The sequence below is a fragment of the Cetorhinus maximus genome, chromosome 1 (genome assembly GCF_964194155.1).
Source record: "Cetorhinus maximus chromosome 1, sCetMax3.hap1.1, whole genome shotgun sequence".
Taxonomy (NCBI): domain Eukaryota; kingdom Metazoa; phylum Chordata; class Chondrichthyes; order Lamniformes; family Cetorhinidae; genus Cetorhinus; species Cetorhinus maximus.
The window spans coordinates 177,473,141-177,496,526 of NC_135879.1; the positions used below are offsets into that span (position 1 = coordinate 177,473,141).

The 23,386-nt window shown below is 43.4% G+C and overlaps 1 protein-coding gene across 1 annotated transcript in view; it reads right to left on the reverse strand.

Moving 5' to 3' along the window:
• The window catches only part of LOC144685528 (NAD(P) transhydrogenase, mitochondrial-like), a 186,289-nt gene that overhangs the window by 70,775 nt on the left and 92,128 nt on the right, over positions 1-23,386 (reverse strand). The window contains exons 13-15 of the mRNA XM_078550138.1: positions 22,106-22,216; positions 18,066-18,211; positions 5,582-5,777 (exon numbers count right to left, since the gene is read on the reverse strand). Coding sequence (XP_078406264.1) covers positions 5,582-5,777; positions 18,066-18,211; positions 22,106-22,216 — 453 coding nt within the window. The remainder of the gene's footprint in view (positions 1-5,581; positions 5,778-18,065; positions 18,212-22,105; positions 22,217-23,386) is intronic.

Genomic DNA, 23,386 nt, shown 5'->3' on the forward strand with positions numbered 1-23,386 from the left:
GCCAAATGTGTAAGTCTCTCCCTGTCAGTACACAGCCTCTCCATCGGCAATTCCTTAGATGTGCCTCCCCGTGGTAACACACAAAAACTGGGTCCCTCACGACCCCAGGCTAAAACTTCAGGGAACTCAGAGGAGGTATGACCCCCAGATATGGAGTGTGCAGGCCCAGCGGCATGTGGACAAGTCCTGGCATTTATGAACTAAACTCCCAGCTATAGGCGAATAGCTCCGCTGCTTTGTGAATACTTTGGGAGGGTTGAAGGCCAAGAGAGTGAATCCTGTCAACTAATCTGGCATGGAGCCCAAAGGTGGATTAATGTCTAAATATGTCATCTTTCCAGCAACTCCTGCAAGCATGCCGATGCCAAACGTAGTGCTTTGCATTCCTTTGGACTCGACTGGGGAGGTCGAGAAGGAGATCTTGATGTTTGGGCAGCCCAGTGTTTCCATAAATTGCCCCCCTGGAGAGGACACTCCAGTTTTGCTACACAGCGTTAAAACAATACAGGGGACAGCAGTTATGAATGATAAACCCAACTCGATTGGTGTAAAGAATGGGTGCTGCAGGCTCTCTCCGATAGTGGGAGGGGCCATCGTATCCCATTGGCAAGCCATCGCCTACCTCCTGTCTGGCAGCTCATGACTAGTAAGGTGCTGACCCGCCATAGTCCATCTGTTTCAATAGGTGCTTGGAGCTTAGAGTCTCTGCTCAACAATTGGATGGAATCCATCACATCAGGCAAACAAGCAAAACAAACAAAAAGAAAGAAGATGCCAACTCTCCATTGCTCAAGCTGGAACGTCAGGACCATGTGCACGCGACTGACAAACGACTTGCAGCTGGTCGATAACATGTGCAAGACAGCTGTGATCAACATGGAACTTGATACAACGACATAGCCTCCCTACAAGGGACGAGGCTTGCCAAGAGCAGATCACTGAAAGAAAAACATTACACGTTCATCTGGCAAGGAAAGAGTTCAGAGGAAATGCATGGGCAAGGTGTAGGCTTCGCTGTAAGGAACTCAATACTCTCGATGACAGAATTCCCGCAAATGGTTCTGAACATGTTCACTTCATCCACTTCTCAACTCAAATCAGGGCCAGTTAACCTCATGAGTATCTATGCTCCAACACTGTGCTCTACTACAGAGGCGAAAGACCAGTTCTACAAGGAGCTTGACACTACTATCAGCAAAATCACCAAGTCTTTATCGTATCCAATGGGATACAAAAGCCCCTCCCACTATCGGAGAGAGCCTGCAGAACATCTTTACCTACTGAGGATTATCAATGCAAGAGTGGATGAGGAGACATGGCCCTCCTGCCTCAGACATCATGGCCTGGGAAGGATAAATGAGAATGGCCAGAGACTACTTGAGCTTTATATAACTAACTACTTGAGCTTTATATAACTAACACCTTCTTTTAGAACAAATCATGCCACAAGGTGTCGTGGAGACATCCAAGATTAGGTCATTGGCACCAGCTGAATCGGATCATCACCAGACATGCCTCTCTGAGCATCATTCACAACACACACAGTTACCACAGTGTTACAGAGGTCACTCCCTGGTGTGCACCAGATGTAAACTTTTTTTTATTCGTTCATGGGATGTGGGCGTTGCTGGCTAGGTCAGTATTTATTGCCCCATACCTAATTGCACTCCTGCAGAGGGTATTTAAGAGTCAACCACATTGCTGTGGTCTGGAGTCACAGCAGACTAGGTAAGGACAGTAGATTCCCTTCCCTAAAGGACATTAGTGAACCGGATGGGTTTTTATGACAATCAGCAATGGTTTTGTGGACTTTTCGCTCCAGATTTTTGTTGGATTCAAATTTCACCATCTGCCTTGGTGGGACTCGAACCTGGGTCCCCGGAGGATTACCCTGGGTCTCTGGATTACTAGTCCAGTGACAATACCATTCTGCCACTGCCTCACCGCGAACCTTGTTCAAATCAGAAATGCCATCCTCATATCAACATCAGCCATGCTGCCTACCCAGATAAAAACCAACAGTTCCATGACTCAATTGAACAGAACCAAAATACCTGGAAAAACTCAACATTCTGTTGAAGAGTCATGCGGACTCGAAACGTTAACTGTGCTCCCTTCCACAGATGCTGCCAGACCTGCTGAGTTTTTCCAGGTATTTTTGTTTTTGTTTTCGATTTCCAGCATCCACAGTTTTTTGCTTTTATCAATTGAACAGATGCTGTCCGACATTCCCACACAGAATGCAGAAGTGAAATGGAACACACTTGGGGGCATCATCTACAATACCACACTCTCAACATATGGAAAGCAACAGTGGAAAAATGCAGACTGGTTTGAGGCTAATGTCACTGTAATGGAACCTGTCATTGAAGGCAGGCTGTCCATTCTCATTAATTACAAGGGAGGTCTAAGGGAGAAAACTCTGAATGTACTAAGAGCTGTTCCAAGTAAATTCCAACAGACTGCTAGATGACAATGACTATTGGTAACAACTCTGTCAGAATATCCAGATGCTCCTTGACACAGGGAATGTCAGAGACATGTGTGAAGGGATCAAAAAGACAACAGGTACATCAGTAAAAAAAATGGCTCCACTGAAAACAAAGGCAGGGGAGGTCATCAGCAACAGCAATAAACAGGGGACAGCTGTGTGGAACACTGCCTTGAGTTGGACTCTAGGGAGAACACTGTCACCAAGGAAGCTCTAAACACCATAGAAAACCTGCCTGTCATGGCAGAGCGGGATATCGAACCCACAGTGTAGGAGCTTAGCAAAGCTATTGACTCGCCTGCCATGGGCAAGTTGCTGTTCAGGTGCTGTTGCTCTGCTACCTGAACTCATCAAACATTGGAAACCAACACTCCTGCAGCCTCCACATGAGCTTTTCTATCTCTACTGGAGGGAGAGTGTCGAAGGCCAGTGAATTCAGCAAACTTATGAATCGTTCAAAACTGATCATAAATCAACGGGCCTCAGCAGATTGCAGGTGGAACTCTTGATACACAAACAGGTGGACATTGCTGAATTGCTAGGCTTGGCCAAACAATGACAGACAGTTGATTGTGTTACTGAGTCTTGAGAAAATCGATTGTATTACTGTGGTCTTGAGAAGCCCCTGCCCATGTGTAGAAACTGCTGAGATGGCAAAAAGGTGAAGTTGAAGAACTTAACATGATAATGCAACAAAGACCCTATATAAGCTGCCCTCCTCACAAGAAGAACACTTGGGCCAGGATTTAACGCATGATTGTATCAGGCACGTGCCTGCTTGATGAACGTAAAATCCTGCCCTTGGAGAAGAAACCAACGTGGCATAGGCACCAGGAAGCGACAGCAGGCTGGTCACCTACTGTCATGAGACTACTCTATCACTGGAAGACCAGTTGAGCAGGTGTTAGTACATATAGAAGATGACATCAGGTCTGCAGGCAAGCAGGAAGTGACAGCAGGCTGATCACCTACTGTCAAACACCTATTCCACTACCGGAAGACCAACCAAGCAGGTGGTAGTAAGTATATATCTGTATATATATTGGAGTATTTGATGTAATTGAAGAGCTTGTCCTGAATTATAAGGAACAATAAATTAGATATCCATTGAACCAATCCAACCTGTGCAGTTTTGTTCCCACACATCTCGGTGGTAATTCTAATGTCCAAGAACACATGAGGCATGATGGGAAAGTGGCCCAGGATATGCATGATGCCAAGATTGTGATCCTGTACAAGAACAAGGGCAACCGCAGCGAGTGCAACAACTATTGAAGCACCCCCTGCTGAGCATCGTGGGAAAGGAATTAGCCCGGGTTGGCCTCGTCAGACTGCAGTCCTTGGCTGAACACATCTATCCCCAATTCCAGTATGGTTTCAGAACCGGAAGATCTACAATTCACATGATCTTCTCAGTCCGGCAGCTGCAACAGATATGCCATGAATAAAGGAGATCACTATATATTGCCTTCATTGGTATCACCAAGGCATTTCACCATGTGAGCAGAGGTGGTTTATTTAAGCTGCTGGAGAAAATCGGCTGCCTGCCGAAGCTGCTCAATGTGATCTCCTCTTTCCACAACAACACGATGGGTAAGGTCAGCTATGACTGGGCAACATCGGAACCTTCTGAGATCTGCAGTGGGGTCAAACAGGATCGTGCTCTGGCACCGACATTCTTTAACATATTCTTCTCATTGCTGCTGTCAGATGCCTTCAGGTCCTCGACAGATGATGTCTACTTACATACCAGAACTGATGGAAAGCTTTGCTCGTCTGAGATTCAAGACAAAGATGCACCAAGTCCTCATCAGAATAGCTCTTTGTTGATGATACCGCACTAACATTCCAAACTAAGGAACACCTTCAGCAGCAAATGGACAGACTCTCTCACGCTGGCAAAGAGTTTGGTTTGACCATCAGCATCAGGAAGACAAATGTCATGATCCAGATGTTGCCATACTGCCATCTGTCAGCATTGACAATGTGATGCTGGAGGTTGTTTATAGCTTCACATATCTCGACTCCACAATCACCAGCAATCTGTCACTTGATGCTGAAATCAACACACACATTGCAAAAGCTGCAGTGATTATGCCCAAGCTGAGTAAGAGAGTGTGGAACAGCAGTGACCTGAATGAGAACACCAAACTGTGAACCAACCAAGCCTGCATCTTCAGCGCACTCCTCTACAATGGGGAGTCCTGGACAACATATGCTAGGCAGGAGAAAAGGCTGAACCGTTTCCACCTTCGCTATTTTCGGCACCTCTTGGCAGGATAAGGTCACCAATTCCTGGAATGTGCTAATTCCATCAGCATACACTCATTGCTAGACCAATGCCATCTACGGTGGTTCAACCATGCTCATCGGATGGATGACAGCCATACACCCAAAGACCTTCTGTACTGATGAATTGGTCACTGGGTCACAGCCTCCTGCGCATCCATACTTCTGCTACAACAATACCTGCAAACGAGATATGAAGGTGGCGGACACTGACACCTGGGAGACAGTCGTTGACAGCCATTACCTCTGGAGACTGACTGTTTGGAAGGGCACTGGAAGTTGCAAGCAGAAACAAAAATCTCATCTGGCTGAGAAGAGGGATCAGAGAAAACAGAAGCCAGTGAATCATGCACCTTCTCAGCCTGCTGTCTTCCTCTGGAGCAAATATGGCAGAGACTGCCATGCCTGAGTGGGGCTCCTGAGCTCACCAGGCAACGCTTAACACAAAGTTCACCACCATGGCACACCACCATCTTATGAGACTGTACATCTGTACATCGAAACTGTACAACTGTAGCAGCAACACACTCCTGTTGGGTGGTGATCCACCCTAAAGGAGATATAGGAGGAAAGAATGTGGTTATCAAGGAGCGACAACAGATTATATCTGGTTAGATTCAGCAAAACAAAAACACAATGACCTAGTGAATATTTCTCTGTGATGCTGGACATCATGGATGTGGTAAGGCTTGCCTGTTCTTTCCCTCGTTCTCACTTCTCCAAATAATTTTAATCAATTTAAAAGCAGGAAAAGGAAAAAATCCTTTCTCATTTCCCCTACGCAGACAAGCAAATACTTACCAAGAGTGCCACCAACAGCCATCACACCAGACATCTGAGCCAATAGTTCAGGAGAAGGTCTAAGGCCTCCAAGTGTAGCAGCAAGGCCTCCAGCTACACCAATAATTCCCAAAGCGTTGCCAAGGTGAGCAGTATTTTGAGTGGACAGTCCAGCCAAAGCTCCAACACAGCACAAGCCTGATCCGAGATACATCATCTGATGAATAAGAATAATATGTATCGTCAATGCAATTTATAATGTCATGTAGAGAAAGGTGTGCCACCTTGCATATCCTCAGAACAGCCCAGAGCATTTCTCTGCCAAAGAAGTACACTTGAAGTGTCTCTGTTGTTTTGTAGACAAACATGAACCAATATGTGCAGGATCTCACAAACATCAGATTCTCCTAAATTACAAAACAAGATCAGGTTGTTTCCAGGGTTATTGTGCTACTATATAATACCTCAAAATATATTCGCTTCAGGATCTTTCAAGTAAAACTTTTAAAGAGCTACACTTAAGTTACACAATAGCTTTCCTCAATGTCAATGTCAATTAGATATATTAGTGCACCCAGGATAGAACTACTACATCGTTGTTCCTCCATTCCACATGCTGCAGCAGATTAGGAATAGAAAACTTCAATCAGGTTTCCAAGCAGCTGCATCATTTTTCAGTGTATTTTGGTGCTACATGTTTCTTCTGCATCTAAAAAAACATTTTGCTATATTTGCAAGGAATATAAATACCATTCAAGTACAAATTCAGCTCAGAGCCTAAAAAGCAACCAGGAATAAGCAAACAATAGAATTGGAACCAGGAGGTGAGGTGTATGATAATACTATTTGATTTAATTTTTCCTTCAATTGATAAGATAGCCCCAAAGCTACTGTTGGATTGTAGGGAATCTATTCTCTGTTGGCTATATTTACAAAATATGTCAGCACTGCATTTTCTCTCTCCTTTGTTTCCTCCAACATGAAGGACTATGATTTCTGCCTATTATGATACTTTGTGCACGTGTAATTGTATGTAATGTCACATGTCCTTTGCCGTATACCTAAACGTACATAATAGAGGAGGGAACTGGGTGGTGCAGTGCCCTTTCAGCTGAGCTCTGGGTTCAAATTAAGAGTGATGAAATGAAATTATCCTCAGCCTGGCAGCTGTAAAGGTCTTGCTGTTTTGTTGGTGGATAAACTCTAATTTAGAAAACCCAGATGAAATCAGCATTTAAGAAATATGTAAATTAATTAATTCAAATTTTATATATGGTTCATGTTTCCATTGGGTGCAAAGAACTGAAACAGGAAGACCAAAATGCTGTCGCTCTACATCATCACTCATTATTCCCAATGATTTGTCCCCCACCACCCACGCCCGCCGCCCCCCCGCCACCCCCACCAACCTGCCTCAACATACCTTTGGCACGGGTTATGTCCCCTTCTTTTCACGAATGCGGGAATTGTTGAAAATGTCCACTCTGATTGCTCAAATATCTGAAATGTTTCAGATACAAGGGATTGCTTTAAAATGCAGTGGCTGTTGCTATTGAAGCAAAAACGCAGCTGTTTGGCACACAGCTAAATCCTATCAACAGCAATGAACTGAATAGCTGTTGAGGGAGGAATATTGGTCAGAAGTGGTGGACAACATCCTTGTCTAACCAGTTACTGGAGAGTCCTGCTTGAAATGAGTTTCAGCACTACCAGTCCACTGAACACAGTTCCCAACATAAAGCTGGTCATAGTTCAGCATTAACTGATGTTTTCGCTTAGACATAATGTCCTGTAACTTCCGTTGGAGTGGCAATTGAGTCAGATTGCCACTTCATTCATAGTTCCTTACCTGGAAATCCAGCCACTCCCATCTCACCCCACCTTCCAACTCAGGCTGGGTGTAATGCAGCAGATTTCCACGGCCTTCTGTTCCGCAGCATTGGAGGTAAAGGAAGGCACGCCCCTTTTTTACAGCACGAGTTGCCATAAAGCAAGTAAGCTTAAAGGTCCAGCCACTTTGAGCAGCGGTAGTCAGGGGTCCTGTGGAGGGGTCGGCGGGGGGTGGCAGGGAGGGTTTGGCAGTTGGTGGGTGGAGGTATAGTCGGAGGTCCCGTGACAGGTTAAGGGGATTCCATTGGTGTTCAGGCTGTGGGGGTGTACTCGGGAAGGGGGTGAGGGGTGGGAGAAGAGTAGTCAGATAGTGCAACAATATGGTCTAGAACCGACAAGGGGGAAGGCCATATTAGATTTTATCATGATTAATTACGTAGGATGACATACAATATACAGAACAGAAACAAGCCATTTGGCCCAACCTGCCCATGCTGGTATCTATGCTCCACTTGAGCTTTCTTCCATATTTCCTCATCTAAGTCTACCATTTTTACTCTCTATTCCCTTCTCCTTCATATGCTTGTCTAGCTTTTCCTTAAATGGATCTATTCTATTTGCTTCAATCACTCCCTTTGATCGATTAATAGATGCATGGTGTGTGAACATTTACCTAATCACAATCATAAAATGATTGAATTCAACATTGTGCTTGAAAAGGAAAAATGCAAAACAACTATTAACACTCTGGATTTAGGTAAGGCTAACTTCAGTGCAACGTGACAGGTTATCCACAGTAAATGGAGCAAATCTGTTAATCGGTAAAATAAGGACATCAATCAGAGGTGTTCAAAAAAGAATTCAATGTGATACCGAACCAGTTTATACCCTAAAGGGCAAGAGGTCAATTTGTTAAAAAAAAACTGCTTATGACTAAAAAGGTAAGAGACAACGTATAAGTAAAAGATAAAGTATACAATAATGCCAAAAAAGCACAGATCTTGGTAAATGGGAAAGATATAAAGTAGAGCCAACAGTGACAAAACAGATATAGCTACAAAAACAGAATGTGAAAAGAAACTCGCAAGGGATAGCAAAATCAACCCAAAGCACTTAAAATTATAATAAAAGAGGGTGATTAAGAGCAATGTGGGCCTCTTAAAAACAATAATGGTGATATTATAAGTGAAAATAAGGAAATGGCAGTCAAGAAAAATAGCTACTTTGCGCTAGTATTTACAACAGAGGAAGAGTTCAACATTCCAAACAAAATAAGGAAACTAATACTGAATCAGAGAAAGGGGCTTATCAAAATTGACATCAACAAAGTTACAGTAACAAAGAAAATAATGAACCTAAAGAGCGACAAATGGGCAAAACTGTTGAAAATTCATCCTAGGGATTAAAGAAAGTACATGAGAACATTGCATGCATCCTAATTATGATCTTCAAAGGTTCTCTTCATTCAGAACCCAGTCCTTTAGATTGGAAAATTGCACAGGCCAGTCCACTATTTAAGAAAGGTGAGAGAGGGAAACCCAGGAATTATAGGCCAGCTAGCCTAACACCTATTGTCAGGAAATTACTAGAGTCTACAATTAAGGATAGGACTGAACACCTTGAAAATTGCAAGGGGATTTGAGTACAGAAGTAAAGATATCTTGCTGCAATTGTATAGAACTTTGGTTAGACTGCATCTGGAGTAGTGTGTACAGTTTTGGTCCCCTTACCTAAGGAAGGGGATACTTGCCATAGAGGGAGTGCAGCAGGGGTTCACCAGACTAATCCCTGGGATGATGGGATCATCCTATGAGGAGAGATTGAGGAGTTTGGGCCTGTATTTGCTAGAGTTTAGAAGAATGAGCAGTGATCTCATTGAAGCATAAAAAATTCTTACAGGGCTCGACAGAGTAGATGCAGAAAGGATGTTTCCCCTGACTGAGGGTCTAGAAGCAGGGGACACAGTATCAAAATAAGGGGCTGGCCATTTAGGACTAATGTAAGGAGGAATTTCTTCACTCAGAGAGCAGTCTTTGGAATTTTCTAACCAGACCCTATGGATACTCGGTCATTGTGTATGTTCTAGACAGAGATCGATAGATTTCAACATAGTAATGAGATCAAGGGACATGGGGATAGCGTGGGAAACTGGTGTGGAGGTAGATGATCAGCCATGATCTAGTTGAATGGCGGAGTAGGCTCAAGGGGCTGAATGGCCTACTCCTGCTCCTATGTTCCTATATTCAAGTTTTCTGATAACAGCAAGGTAGGTAAATAGCCATACAAAGGAATATTAATAGACTGAGTGAATGGGAAAAACTGGAAAATGAATTTCAATAAATGGTCAAAAGCTAGAAATTGTGGAGGGCCAAGGAGACTTAGGGATTCATGTACATAGATCATTAAAGGTACAAATAGAGGTAAATGGGTATGATTTAATTACTGTTACAGAAACATGGCTGTAGGGGACCAAGACTGGGAACTAAATATTCAAGGATATTCGACATTTAGGAAGGACATTCAAAAAGGAAAATGAGGTGGTGTTGTGCTGATAATAAAGGATGGGATCAGTATATTAGTAAGGGAGGATATCAGATTAGAAGAACAAAATGTGGAATCTGTTTGGGTAGAGCTAAAAACAGCAAGGGACAGCAAACATTGGTAGGCATTGTTTATAGGCCACCAAACAGCAGTGGTAATGTGAGCCATGGTATTAATCAGGAGATTAGAGAAGCATGTAGCATAGGTAACACAGTAATCATGGGTGACTTCAATCTGCATATAGGCTGGGTAAACGTAATGAGTACTAATGCTGTGAAAGACGAGTTTCTGGGGCGTGTTAGGGATGGTTTTCTAGAGCAGTATGTTGAGGAATAGGCTATTTTAGAACTAGTATTGTGTAACGAGAAAGGGCTAATTAATAATCTTGTTGTAAAATAACCTTTTAAGGATGAGTGATCATAATAAGATAGAATTTTACATTCTGTTTGAAAGTGAGGTAGTTCAATCTGAAGCCAGATTGTTAAAGTCGAATAAAGGAAATTATGAAAGTATGAGCATCGAAGTGGCTGAGGTGGATTGGGGAAATACATTAAAAAGTATGACAGTACACAGGCAATGGATAATCTTTAAAGAATTGTTTACACTAATTACACATTCTTCGAGGTACAAAAACAACAAAAAGAAAAGTCAGTCAACCATGGCCAACAAAGGAAGTTAAAAGGGTTGTATACGATTAAAAGAAAAGGCCTATAATGTTGCCAGAAATTGTAGTAAAACTGAGGATTGGGAGGATTTCAGAATACAGCAAAGGAGGACCAAGGAACTGATAAAGAAAGCGAGAATAAAATATAGTAAACTAGCATAAAACATAAAAAACGGGCTGTAAAAGCTTCTATAGGAATGTAAAAAGGAAACATTTGGTTAAGACAAATGCGGATCCATTACAGGCAGAGTCAGGAGAATTCATAATGCCGAATAGATAAATGACAGAGAAGCTAAATGATTACTTTGTGTCTGTTTTCACTGAGGAAGGTACAAGAAATCTCCCAGAATTAGAGATCCAAGAGACTAGGGAGAATGAGGAATTGAAGGAAATTAGTATTAGTAAAAAAGTTGTATTAGAGAAATTAATGGGACTGAGGTTGATAAGTCCACAGGACCTGATAACCTACATCCCAGGCTGTTGAAAGAGGTAATTATGGAGATCGTGGATGCATTAGTGATCATCTTCCAAAATTCTATAGATTCTGGAATGGTTTCTGCAGATTGGAAGGTGGCAAATGTCACCCCACTATTTAAGAATGGAGGGAGAGAGAAAGCAGGTAACTACAGACATAAGAACATAAGAAATAGGAACAGGATAGACCATTCAGCCCCTCGAGTCTGGTCCGCCATTCAATAAGATCATGGCTGATCTTCTTGTGTTTCGATTTCCACATTCCAATCTAACCCTGATAACCTTTGATTCTCTTGCCAAACAATCTATCTACCTCTGCCTTATTCAATGACCCTGCCTCCACCACCTTCTGAGGCAGAGAGTTCCAAAGTTGCACAACCCTCTGAGGGAAAAAAAATTCTCCTCATCTCTGTCCTAAAAGGGCGACCCCTAATTTTAAAACAGTGCCCCCTGGTTCTGGACTCACCCACAAGAAGAAACATCCTTTCGACATCCACCTTGTCAAGGCCGTTCAGGATCTTGTATACTTCAATCAAATCACCCCTCACACTTCTAAACTCCAGTGGAAACAAGCCCAGTCTGTCTAGCTTTTCCAGGTAAGACAACCCATTCATTCTAGGCATCAATCTAGTAAACCTCCTCTGAACCGCCTCCAATGCATTTACATCCTTCCTTAAATAAGAAGACCAAAACTGAACACAGTATTCGAGGTGTGGTCTTACCAATGTCCTGTATAACTGAAGCATAACATCCTTACTTTTATGTTCAGCCCCTCTCGTGATAAAGGATAGCATTTCATTAGCCTTCTTAATTACTTGCTGTACCTGCATACTAACTTTTTGTGACTCATGTGCTAGAACACCTAGATCTCTCTGCACCTCAGAATTATGCAGCCATTCTCCATTTAAGTAATACTCCGCTGTTTTGTTCTTCCTGCCAAAGTGAACAACTTCACATATTCCCACATGAAACTCCATTTGCCAGATCTTCGCCCACTCACTCAATCTATCTATATCCATCTGCAACCCCCTCATATCCTCTTCACAACATACTTTCCTACTTATCTTTGTGTCAGCTGCAAATTTAGCTACCATGTCTTTGTTCCCCTCATCTAAGTCATTGATGTAAATCGTAAAAAGTTGAGGCTCCAGCACAGAGCCCTGTGAAAGTCCACTCGTCACATCCTGCCAATCCGAAAAAGACCCATTTATGCATGCTCTGCAGCCTTACATCAGTAGTAGGTAAAATGCTAGAATCTATTATAAAGGATATGATAAATGGACACTTGGATTATTATGATCTGATTGGGCATAGTCAACATGGATTTATGACTGGGAAATCAAGTTTGACAAACCTGTTGGAGTTTTTTTGAGGATGTTACTAACAAAATTGATAAAGGGGAATCGGCGGAGGTGGTATACTTGGATTTTCAGAAGGCTTTTGTTAAAGTTCCCCACAGGAGGTTAGTTAGCAAAATTAAAGCACATGAGATAGGAAGTAATATGCTGGCATGGATTAAGGGTTGGCTGACAGGAAGAAAACAGAGAGTAGGAATAAGTGGGTCAGTCTCATGCTGGCAGGCTGTGACTACTGGGATAACACAGGGATCAGTACTCGAGCCCCAGCTGTTCACAATATATATCAATGATTTGGATGTGGGGACCAAATCTAATATTTCCAAGTTCGTGGATGACACAAAACTAGGTGGGAATGTGTGTTGCGAGGAAGATGCAAAGCCGCTTCAAGAGGTAAAAACAAAAATAAAAACAAAAAACTGCGGATGCTGGAAATCCAAAACAAAAAATACAAAAAACCTGGAAAAACTCAGCAGGTTTGGCAGCATCGGCGGAGGAGAGTACAGTTGACGTTTCGAGTCTTTATGACCCTTCAACAGAACTAAGTAAAAATAGGAGAGGGGTGAAATATAAGCTGGTTTAAGGGTGGGTGGGTGGGGGGGGGCGAGAGAGAGAGAGAGAGAGAGAAGTGGGGGCGGTGGTTTTTGGGTCAAGCAAGCAGTGATAGGAGGAGATAACCAAAAGACGTCACAGACAAAAGACAAAGAGGTGTTGAAGGTGGTGATATTATCTAAAAGAATGTGCAAATTAAGAATGGATAGCAGGACAAGCAAGGTACAGATAGCTCTAGGGGGGTGGGGTGAAATAAGACAAAAAGGGCATGAAAGGTATAGATAAATGATCGATGGAATACAGTAAAAATATGGAAATAGGTGGGAAAAGAACAATCTATATAAATTATTGGAAAAAGCAAAAAGGAGGGGGAAGAAACGGAAAGGGGGTGGGGATGGAGGAGGGAGTTTAAGATCTAAAATTGTTGAACTCAATATTCAATCCGGAAGGCTGTAAAGTGCCTAGTCGGAAGATGAGGTGCTGTTCTTCCAGTTTGCGTTGAGCTTCACTGGAACAATGCAGCAAGCCAAGGACAGACATGTGGGAAAGAGAGCAGGGTGGAGTGTTAAAATGGCAAGCGACAGGGAGGTCTGGGTGATGCTTGCGGACAGACTGAAGGTGTTCTGCAAAGCAGTCACCCAGTCTGCGTTTGGTCTCTCCAATGTAGAGGAAACCGCGTTGGGAGCAACAAATGCAGTAGACTAAGTTGAAGGAAATGCAAGTGAAATGCTGCTTCACTTGAAAGGAGTGTTTGGGCCCTTGGACGGTGAGGAGAGAAGAAGTGGAGGGGCAGGTGTTGCATATCTTGCATTCGCATGGGGAGGTGCCGTAGGAGGGGGTTGAGGCGTAGGGGGTGATGGAGGAGTGGACAAGGGTGTCCCGGAGGGATCGATCCCTATGGAATGCTGCCGGGGGCGGGTGAAGGGAAGATGTGTTTGGTGGTGGGATCATGCTGGAGTTGGCGGAAATGGCGGAGGATGATCCTTTGAATGCGGAGGCTGGTGGGGTGATAAGTGAGGACAAGGGGGACCCTATACAAAAACAGAATTACCGGGAAAAACTCAGCAGGTCTGGCAGCTTCGGTGGAGAAGAAAAGAGTCGACGTTTCGAGTCCTCACGACCCTTCAACAGAACTGAGTATAGTTAGGAGAGGGGTGAAATATAAGCTGGTTTAAGGTGGGCGGGGGAAGAGAGAAGTTGAGGTGGCGGGGTGGTTGTAGGGACAAGCAAGCAGTGATAGGAGCAGATAATCAAAAGATGTCACAGACAAAAGGATCAAAGAGGTGTTGAAGGTGGTGATATTATCTAAGAAAATGTGCTAATTAAGAATGGATGGCAGGACACTCAAGGTACGGCTCTAGTGGGGGTGGGGTGGAAAGACTGACAAGGTATTAGTTGTAGATTTTAAAATAATGGAAATAGGTGGGAAAAGAAAAATCTATATAAATTATCTCTCTCCCCTTGTCCAGTCCCTTCCCACCTACATCCGTGATTCCTCTGACACCTTACGTCACATCAACAATTTCCAGTTCCCTGGCCCCAACTGCCTCCTCTTCACCATGGACGTCCAATCCCTCTATACCTCCATCCCCTACCAGGATGGTCTGAAGGCTCTCACATTCTTCCTCGAACAGAGGCCCGAACAATCCCCATCCACCACTACTCTCCTCCATCTGGCTGAACTTGTTCTCACACTGAACAATTTCTCCTTTAACTCCTCTCACTTCCTCCAAATAAAAGGTGAGGCTATGGGTACCCGCACGGGCCCCAGCTATGCCTGTCTCTTTATGGGGTACGTGGAACATTCCTTGTTCCAGTCCTACTCCGGCCCCCTCCCACAACTCTTTCTCCGGTACATCGATGATTACTTCGGTGCTGCTTCATGCTCTCGTCGGGACCTGGAAAAATTTACTAATTTTGCATCCAATCTCCACCCCTCCATCATTTTCACATGGTCCATCTCTGACACTTCCCTTCCCTTCCTTGACCTCTCTGTCTCAATTTCTGGTGATAGACTGTCCACCGATATCCATTACAAGCCTACCGACTCCCACAGCTACCTCGACTACAGCTCCTCACACCCCGCTTCCTGTAAGGACTCCATCCCATTCTCTCAGTTCCTTCGCCTCCGTCCCATCTGTTCTGATGATGCTACCTTCAAAAACAATTCCTCTGACATGTCCTCCTTCTTCCTTAACCGAGGTTTTCCACCCATGGTAGTTGACAGGGCCCTCAACCGTGTCCAGCCCATCTCCCGCGCATCCGCCCTCACGCCTTCTCCTCCCTCCCAGAAACATGATAGGGTCCCCCTTGTCCTCACTTATCACCCCACCAGCCTCCACAATGGATCATCCTTCGCCATTTCTGCCAACTCCAGCATGATGCCACCACCAAACACATCATCCCTTCACCATTGGTGGCATTCCGTAGGGATCGTTCCTTCCGTGACACCCTGGTCCACTCCTCCATCACCCCCTACGCCTCAACCCCCTCCTACGGCACCTCCCCATGCGAACGCAAGATATGCAACACCTGCCCCTTCACTTCCTCTCTCCTCACCGTCCAAGGGCCCAAACACTCCTTTCAAGTGAAGCAGCATTTCACTTGCATTTCCTTCAACTTAGTCTACTGCATTTGTTGCTCCCAATGCGGTTTCTTCTACATTGGGTGGCCAGACTGGGTGACCGCTTTGCAGAACACCTTCGGTCTGTCCGCAAGCATCACCCAGACCTCCCTGTCGCTTGCCATTTTAACACTCCACCCTGCTCTCTTGCCCACATGTCTGTCCTTGGCTTGCTGCATTGTTCCAGTGAAGCTCAACGCAAACTGGAAGAACAGCACCTCATCTTCCGACTAGGCACATTACAGCCTTCCGGACTGAATATTGAGTTCAACAATTTTAGATCTTAAACTCCCTCCTCCATCCCCACCCCTTTCCATTTCTTCCCCCCCCCTTTTTGTTTTTTCCAATAATTTATATAGATTGTTCTTTTCCCACCTATTTCCATTATTTTAATGTATTCCACCGATCATTTATCTATACCTTTTATGCCGTTTTAGTCTTATTTCACCCCACCCCCCTAGAGCTATCTGTACCTTGCTTGTCCTGCTATCCATTCGTAATTAGCACATTCTTTTAGATAATATCACCACCTTCAACACCACTTTGTGCTTTTGTCTGTGACATCTTTTGGTTACCTCCTCCTATCACTGCTTGCTTGTCCCAACAACCACCACCCCCCACTTCTCTCTTCCCGCCCCCCCACCCTTAAACCAGCTTATATTTCACCCCTCTCCTATTTTTACTTAGTTCTGTTGAAGAGTCATGAGGACTCGAAACGTCAACTGTGCTCTTCTCCGCCGATGCTGAGTTTTTCCAGCTTCAAGACGATTTGGACAAACTTAGTGAGTGGGTAAGAACATGGTAGATGGAATATAATGTGGAAAATGTGAGGTTATCCACTTTGGTAAGAGGAACAGATGTGCAGAGTATTTCTTAAATAGTAAGAGATTAGAAAGTGTAGGTGTACAAAGGGATCTGGGTGTCCTCATCAATAAGTCAGTGAAAGTTAACATGCAGGTGCAGCAGGCAATTAGGAAGGCTAATGGTATGTTGGCCTTTACCACAAGAGGATTTGAGTACAGGAGTAGAAAAGTGTTGCTTCAATTGTATAGAACCTTGGTTAGGCCGCAGCTGGAGTACTGTGTGCAGTTTTGGTCCCCCTACCTTAGGAAGGATAGTATTGCCATAGAGGGAGTGCAACGAAGGTTCACCAGACTTGTTCCTGGGATGGCAAGACTGTCCTCTGAAGAGAGATTGGGGAAACTGAGCCTGTATTCTCTAGAGTTTCAAAGAATGAGCGGTGATCTCATTGAAACCTACAAAATACTTAAAGGAATAGACAAGGTAGATGCAGATATGATGTTTCCTCTAGATGGGGAGTCTAGGACCGGGGACACAATTTCAAAATAAGGGCGAAGCCACTTAGGACTGAGATGAGGAGAATTTCTTTATTCAGAGGGTTGTGAATCTTTGGAATTCTCTACCCCAGAGGGCTGTGGAAGTTCAGTCATTGAGTATGTTTAAAGGAGAGATTGACAGATTTCTAAATGCCATTGACGTAAAGGGACATAGGGATAGTGTGAGAAATAAGTATTGAAGTGGATGATCAGCACGATTGCATTGAATAGTGGAGCAGGCTCCATGGACTGAATGGCCTACTCCTGCTCCTATGTTCCTAAGTATCAAGGGTAGGTACAGAAAATAATCAAAAAGCCTGGTGAAATGCTGGCCTTTACGTGTAGGGGACTAGAACACAGGGAATAGATGTCATGTTTCAGCTACACAAAGCCCTGGATAGGCCACACTCAGAGTACTGTGAGCAGTTCTGGGCACCACACCTTTGGAAGGCCATAATGGCCTTGCAGGGAGAGCAACTTGATATACCAGAATGAAACCTGGACTCCCAAGGTTGAATTACAAGGAGAGATTACACAAACTAGAATAGTATTCCTTGGAATTTAGAAGATTATGAGGTGATTTGATTGAAGTTTCTGAGATTAAGGAACTGATCAGGTAGATACAGAGAAACTATGTCCAATTATTGGGGAATCTAGGGCTACGGAATATAATCCAATAATTAGAGACAGGCCTTTCAGGAGTGAAATTATGAAACACTTCTACATACAGTGGGTGGTCGAAGTTTGAAACTCTCTTCCTTAAACTACAAATGACATTGGGTCAACTGGTCATTTTAAAGTTGAGATTGATGAATTTCTGTTAACAAAAGGTATTAAGGGGTGGGGGAAAAGGTGCATATATGGAGCTAGGTACAGGTTAACTATGATGTCACTGAATGGCGGAACACGCTCATAGGCTGAATGGTCTACTCCTGTTCATATAAATGCAACTTATTGTTGTTTCTGATATTAAGTGTTCTATTATCTGGTACTAACGTTGCTCACTCTCAAGACTACAAGATATAGTTAATAAAGTTTGCAAAAATAGCACACAAACAAAAAAAGACAAGGGAAGTAGACCTGGCTTTGAGTAGCAGATTTACAGATTCAGTTCACAGAAGTGTCTCACCTGTTCAATAGAATAATCATTGTCCAGTGCAACTGCATAACCTCCAACAAAAGCCCCGCCAGGCAGCAGGTACAGAAAATTATACTCTGGGGGATCAGTGGGTCGTTTAAACATATCCAGCATCTTCTTTGTGACTAAGAAACCACCTAAAGTGAGCAGCAGCAGAAAAAATATCAAAGTACTGAAATCATCAGGGCTTCAGGCCCTGTTGGTTAGAAGCACAACTGGAAGTGCTGGAAAGGAATTACACGATACATTTAAAACCTCTTCTAGATAAACTTTTTCTCGAATGCTCAATATTTTGAGATTAGAAATTTCAGTTACAGGGAGAAAAAAAGGCAATTGATAAAATTGGCAAAGACTTTTAAGTGATTTTTAGAATTCAGGTGGCCAGATGTACAATCTCATTGCAATTGATTCTCAAGATAAAATTGTGTCTGTTGTGTTAAACACAACGTGACACTTTTAACATTGAAAAGGTCCATCATGAAACCACCTACAGAAGTAACAGGTGTTCTAGATAATGAGTTTCAATGAACTGTGCGGCCCTAGATACCGAATTTAAAACGTTTGTGATAATATACTGACCCATAACTTCCAATCTCCAGGGTGTCATAACTAGGAGATGGGGTGGGGGGGTGGGGAGTGGGGAGCGGCGTACCCCAAAGATGCATTGGGCAATTGTCCTACACTGGGAACTATCTGATACTCCAATTTAAATTGCAGGCTTCAGATGGTTCCAACTGCCTTACAGTAACACTTACTCAGGAAACTTTAGAAGAATTAAAACCACTTCTAACTCCTGGGTAACTATAGTACTGACCCTTCCCCCCAACCCCGGGATGCCTCAACTACCCCCCACCCACCTGACTACCCTCTCCATCCCCGACTACCACCCCGCCCTCCACCCGACTACTCCCCCACTCACTGACTACCACCCCCCACCCTCTGACTACCCTCCCGAACCCACATGGGACCTCCAAATACCCGCCACCTTCCAGCTACCCTCCACACACCCTGACTGTGATGACTGTCACTTTAAGATCAGTTCAACTAAGTAGGGGTCACATGATTTGTTCAGCCAATGTGTGGCTAGTGCGGGGGAATAAATTCTAGAGAAGAGTTTCCGAGAAAAAGATGACTGTATGAGGGGCTGGCTGGATACAAGCAGCCAAGGAAGCTCACACGTAAATAAAGTTAGTTTTGTTTAACTAAGAAGCCTCCCAGAGTGTGTTTCTACAATGACTTCCCCCTCAACCCTCCCGACTACCTTCCCGAGCCCACAGGGGACACCCCAACTACCCTTCCCACCCCCGACAACCCCCAACTATACTACCCACCCTGACAGCCTTCCCCATCCCCCCGACTACACTCCTGAGTACCCTCCCGGCCAACCATGGGACCCCTCCAACTACCTTCACCAACTTGACTACCCCTCTGACACCTCAGGGTGTGGGGAACAGGGGCTGAGTGGTGCGTGCGGTGTGTGTGTGTGTGTGTGTGTGCTGGTTAGTGAAAATAAAACAGGAGTCCCTGAAAATCGAAAAGTAGTCTTCAACTAAAATTGAGCAGGCAGTTTTTTTTCTCAAAAAGACCCCTCACAAAAAAAATTTTGTCCCCTGCTCTCTTCTGTAATGAAAGAAAGCAGGGAGTTATAAGTGTGAGAAATGTAACGTGTATGAGGATAGAATGAGAACATTTGTAGAGAGTGTTGATGAGGAATGGGTGCGAGATGGCAATAGGATGAGGGTTAGTGCGAGTGTTGGCTGTTCAGATGGAGATGTGAGGCGATGCTTGGAGCGAAAGGGAAGTGTGGAACTGTAAGGTGCGTCAGTCAGAGTAGCGTTGTTCAGGAGAATGCTAAGGAAGACAGAGAGTGATGGATGCCATGTGAAAGTGGTATGACACCTTTCCTGACTAAATGAGGTCATTAAGCCTTTTCTGAAGCTGTATCCAGGCACTTGGGCACCGTATTCCTGTTATTGACAGTGTTTGCATCTTCCAGCCACACCTGTTTAGTTTGGGTGACTGGCTTCTTCCTCCTGAGGAAGAGAGTCCAGAGGAGACAGCACATCCCTCTGGCCCTCATCGCCTCTAGCATGATCTCCAAGAAGAGTCAGAGAACCGGGAAAGCAGCCTTCGCAGATCTTCCTGTCGTGTTCTTGCCATCAGTATCATTCAGAAGCAAGGTTCCTGCAGGCATTCTGACCCCTTGTGGGTTCCCTTTAAATGAAGATCCTTCATTGACAGAGCGTGGGTTATCATGACACAAAGCCCACTAAGACAACAAATGAGTTCCTGACTTACTATCGGCCTGCCTGCTGCGTACAGGTATGTTCAGTTAAGATTCTGCCCACGGTGAGGTATGGTAGGAAAGGAGCCACTAATGTTTGCAGGATGCTTTTGAGATGATTTGCAGAGAATGTCACCCCTCAGCAACTTCTGGTTGTTCCCCAAATGAAGATAGAGCAAGTCACATACTTCTACGTGGTCAAGGTTGTGAAAGGCACTATATAAGTTCAACCTTTTTTTTGATACAGAACAACAATTGATAAAGCCCTGTCATCAGGTTTAGGCTGTTGTTTACAATGTATAAAACTTCCTAGTGTCCTGGCTATTTAGCAGCAAACAGACACTGAGAAATACAAACTGCATTTGTAAAGGGGGAGTTTAAGAAGGGGAATCATTAGTATAACATACTCTGGTACTAATTATCAGCTAAACCTTTAAGCTGTCAAAGTTAATTTCTATAAACCTGTCTAATAGGCATCTGTTTTCCTTTATAAGAATGATTAAGGGTATTTCAAACTGGGGTATTATCTTTATGCACCATCCATGCATATGCATTTACAAGAAAATACACTCAGCACGCGATGATCAAAAAGGAGTGGGTGCTAAATGTCTAACAGAGATTAAACAGGAAATTAGTTAAATATTAGTTAAATATTCTGATTTCTTGTTAACAAAACCTTGCACTGATACAGCATTAACAATGTAGTAGATATCTCAAAGAAATTGCATTTATATAGCACCTTTCACAACCTCAGGAAGCCCCAAAACGCTTTATAACCAATGAAGTACATAAGAAGTGCAGGCACTGTTATAATGTAGGAAGCGCAGCAGCCAATTTGCTTACAACAAGCTCCCACAAATAGCAATCTGATAATGACCAAATAATCTGTTTTTCCGGTAATGTTGGTTAATTAGGACATTTCAGAGGTGAAGATGTGCACAATGCAGTAAAAAAAGAATTAGGAGAGGTATCCAAAAGCATATTCAAAGGGTTGAGTTTTGAGGAAGCTTGTAAAGGTGAGGAGGGAGGTAGCAAAGTGTAGAGACTTCAGGAGTGTTGCAGGGTACATTACACTAAGGTGGCTAACGACCCTTCCTCTGAAAGTTGAGAATGCAAACGAAAGGTGGTACAGTAAAGCAAAGCACAGCCTGGCATGAAAGAATGGGAGTGGCTGCAGAGGTTGGGGGGCTGGTGGGAGACATTGGAAGGAGGAACACACTGTGGGAATGGGAAACCATTAGAGGTTGAGGGTTGGCATGTTTGATAGGAGAGCAGGATAGTTTTGGATGTGTTAAAGTTATGTAGACCGATGCTTAGTAGGATGGTGAGGAAATGGTTGGAGAATTCCAGTCCAGGGGTGACAAAGGCAGGATGACTGTTCCAAAAGATAATTGATGCTGGAAGGTGGATATTGGCAGTCTTGACAATGGATATAATATTAGGTTTGACACTCACTTGGCATCAAACAGGATATTGATGTAGCAGATAGATGAGTTCAACCTGAACTGACAATCAGCCAGGAAACATGATACAATTAGAGCATGGGTGTGGAGTTTTTGTTTAACAAAGGCTGAACAGAATAACTTTGTCTTACTAACTATCCATTGAGAGGTGAAAATGTTGTTTCTCCATGGCTTACTATCAGCTAGGGAACTTGAATTATACTAAATTACTTTGGGAACCATTGCTTGGGAACAGTTTTATTTTGTTTAAACTAGATACACAATATTCCTAAAATGAATCTTACCAGCAATGTTAACTGAGGAAATGAAAGCTGCCATCAAAGCAAGACATTCTGGAATATTTCCTGGTGTATAACCTCCTCCCATCAATGCCAACCCACCAACTGCAGTTAAACCTGTTAGAAATTGAGGAGGAATAAAAGAAGCAAGTTTGCTATCATTATTGTACTCAAACAAAAATGAAATTAAGAACTTTCCTTTTTTAAACTAAGAGGAAAATACTGCGGATGCAGGAAATCTGAAACAAAAACAGAACATGCTGGAAAAACTCAGCAGGTCTGGCAGCATCTGTGGAGAGAGAAACAGAGATAATGTTTCGAGTCCATATGACTCCGAAGAAGTTTTTCCAGCATTTCTGTTTTATTTAAATTTTTGTTTTGTGTCTGTCATCGTTTGGAAACCGTTTTCCCATGAAGCCCATCAAACGTAATCAGGGCTTGATTTTAATCCCTGGCCCCTATGTTAATGCCATATCATTGTAATGCCCAAATTTACGTAGGGAACCTGACTCTTTATCAAACCTCAGGCTTGAAGGACGGGCAGTCTGTTAACCTACTCTCTTTTTTCAAGTGTTGATCAAACACTTTTCCCAGCACATTCTGCCTTTATTTCAAATTTCCTGCCTATCCAATGTTATTCCTATTCCGACTTTTAGATTCAGTTACACCTCCAATTATTCTTATTTCTTGCAAGAAATATTTGGATTCAGAGCAACGTTGTTAAACGCAAATTAAAAATTATTTCTAAAAAATTGAAAGTGTGCCTGGTGGTGCTCCTGAATGATCCTTTCTCAACAGGAGTGCAAGCTGGAGATCTGGAGCCAGAAATCAGCCTGCCTTATTTATGGCTCTACTGGTTTCTTGATTCATTTTATCTTGAAGGAAAATTTACCTCAACTTGTTCATTTAATAGGTGATATCACCTAACTTTTGGAATATCAGATAAAATGAACAGAATAAGAAATAGGGACACCATAAAACAATCCTAATGACTACATATAAACCCACAGCACAAAAAATGTTCCGAATTCAACACCAATTGTACTTTACTAATTGCAAAATGAAAATGGTCTCCACCAAGGTATACGCTTGAAATAAAGAAGTCAAGCATCTCCAGCAATATATTTTAATAAAATACAAAATGTCTGTTCATGTGAAAGATTAAAGATGCAACTTACAGCAGTCCAAATTGCCGATGTAGGCCTGGATTTTCGTGAATGGGGCAGGTAGCTCAAGTAGGGAAATTTCCCAGCTCACCAGACCCAGATTGGTAAAAAGGACCACAAC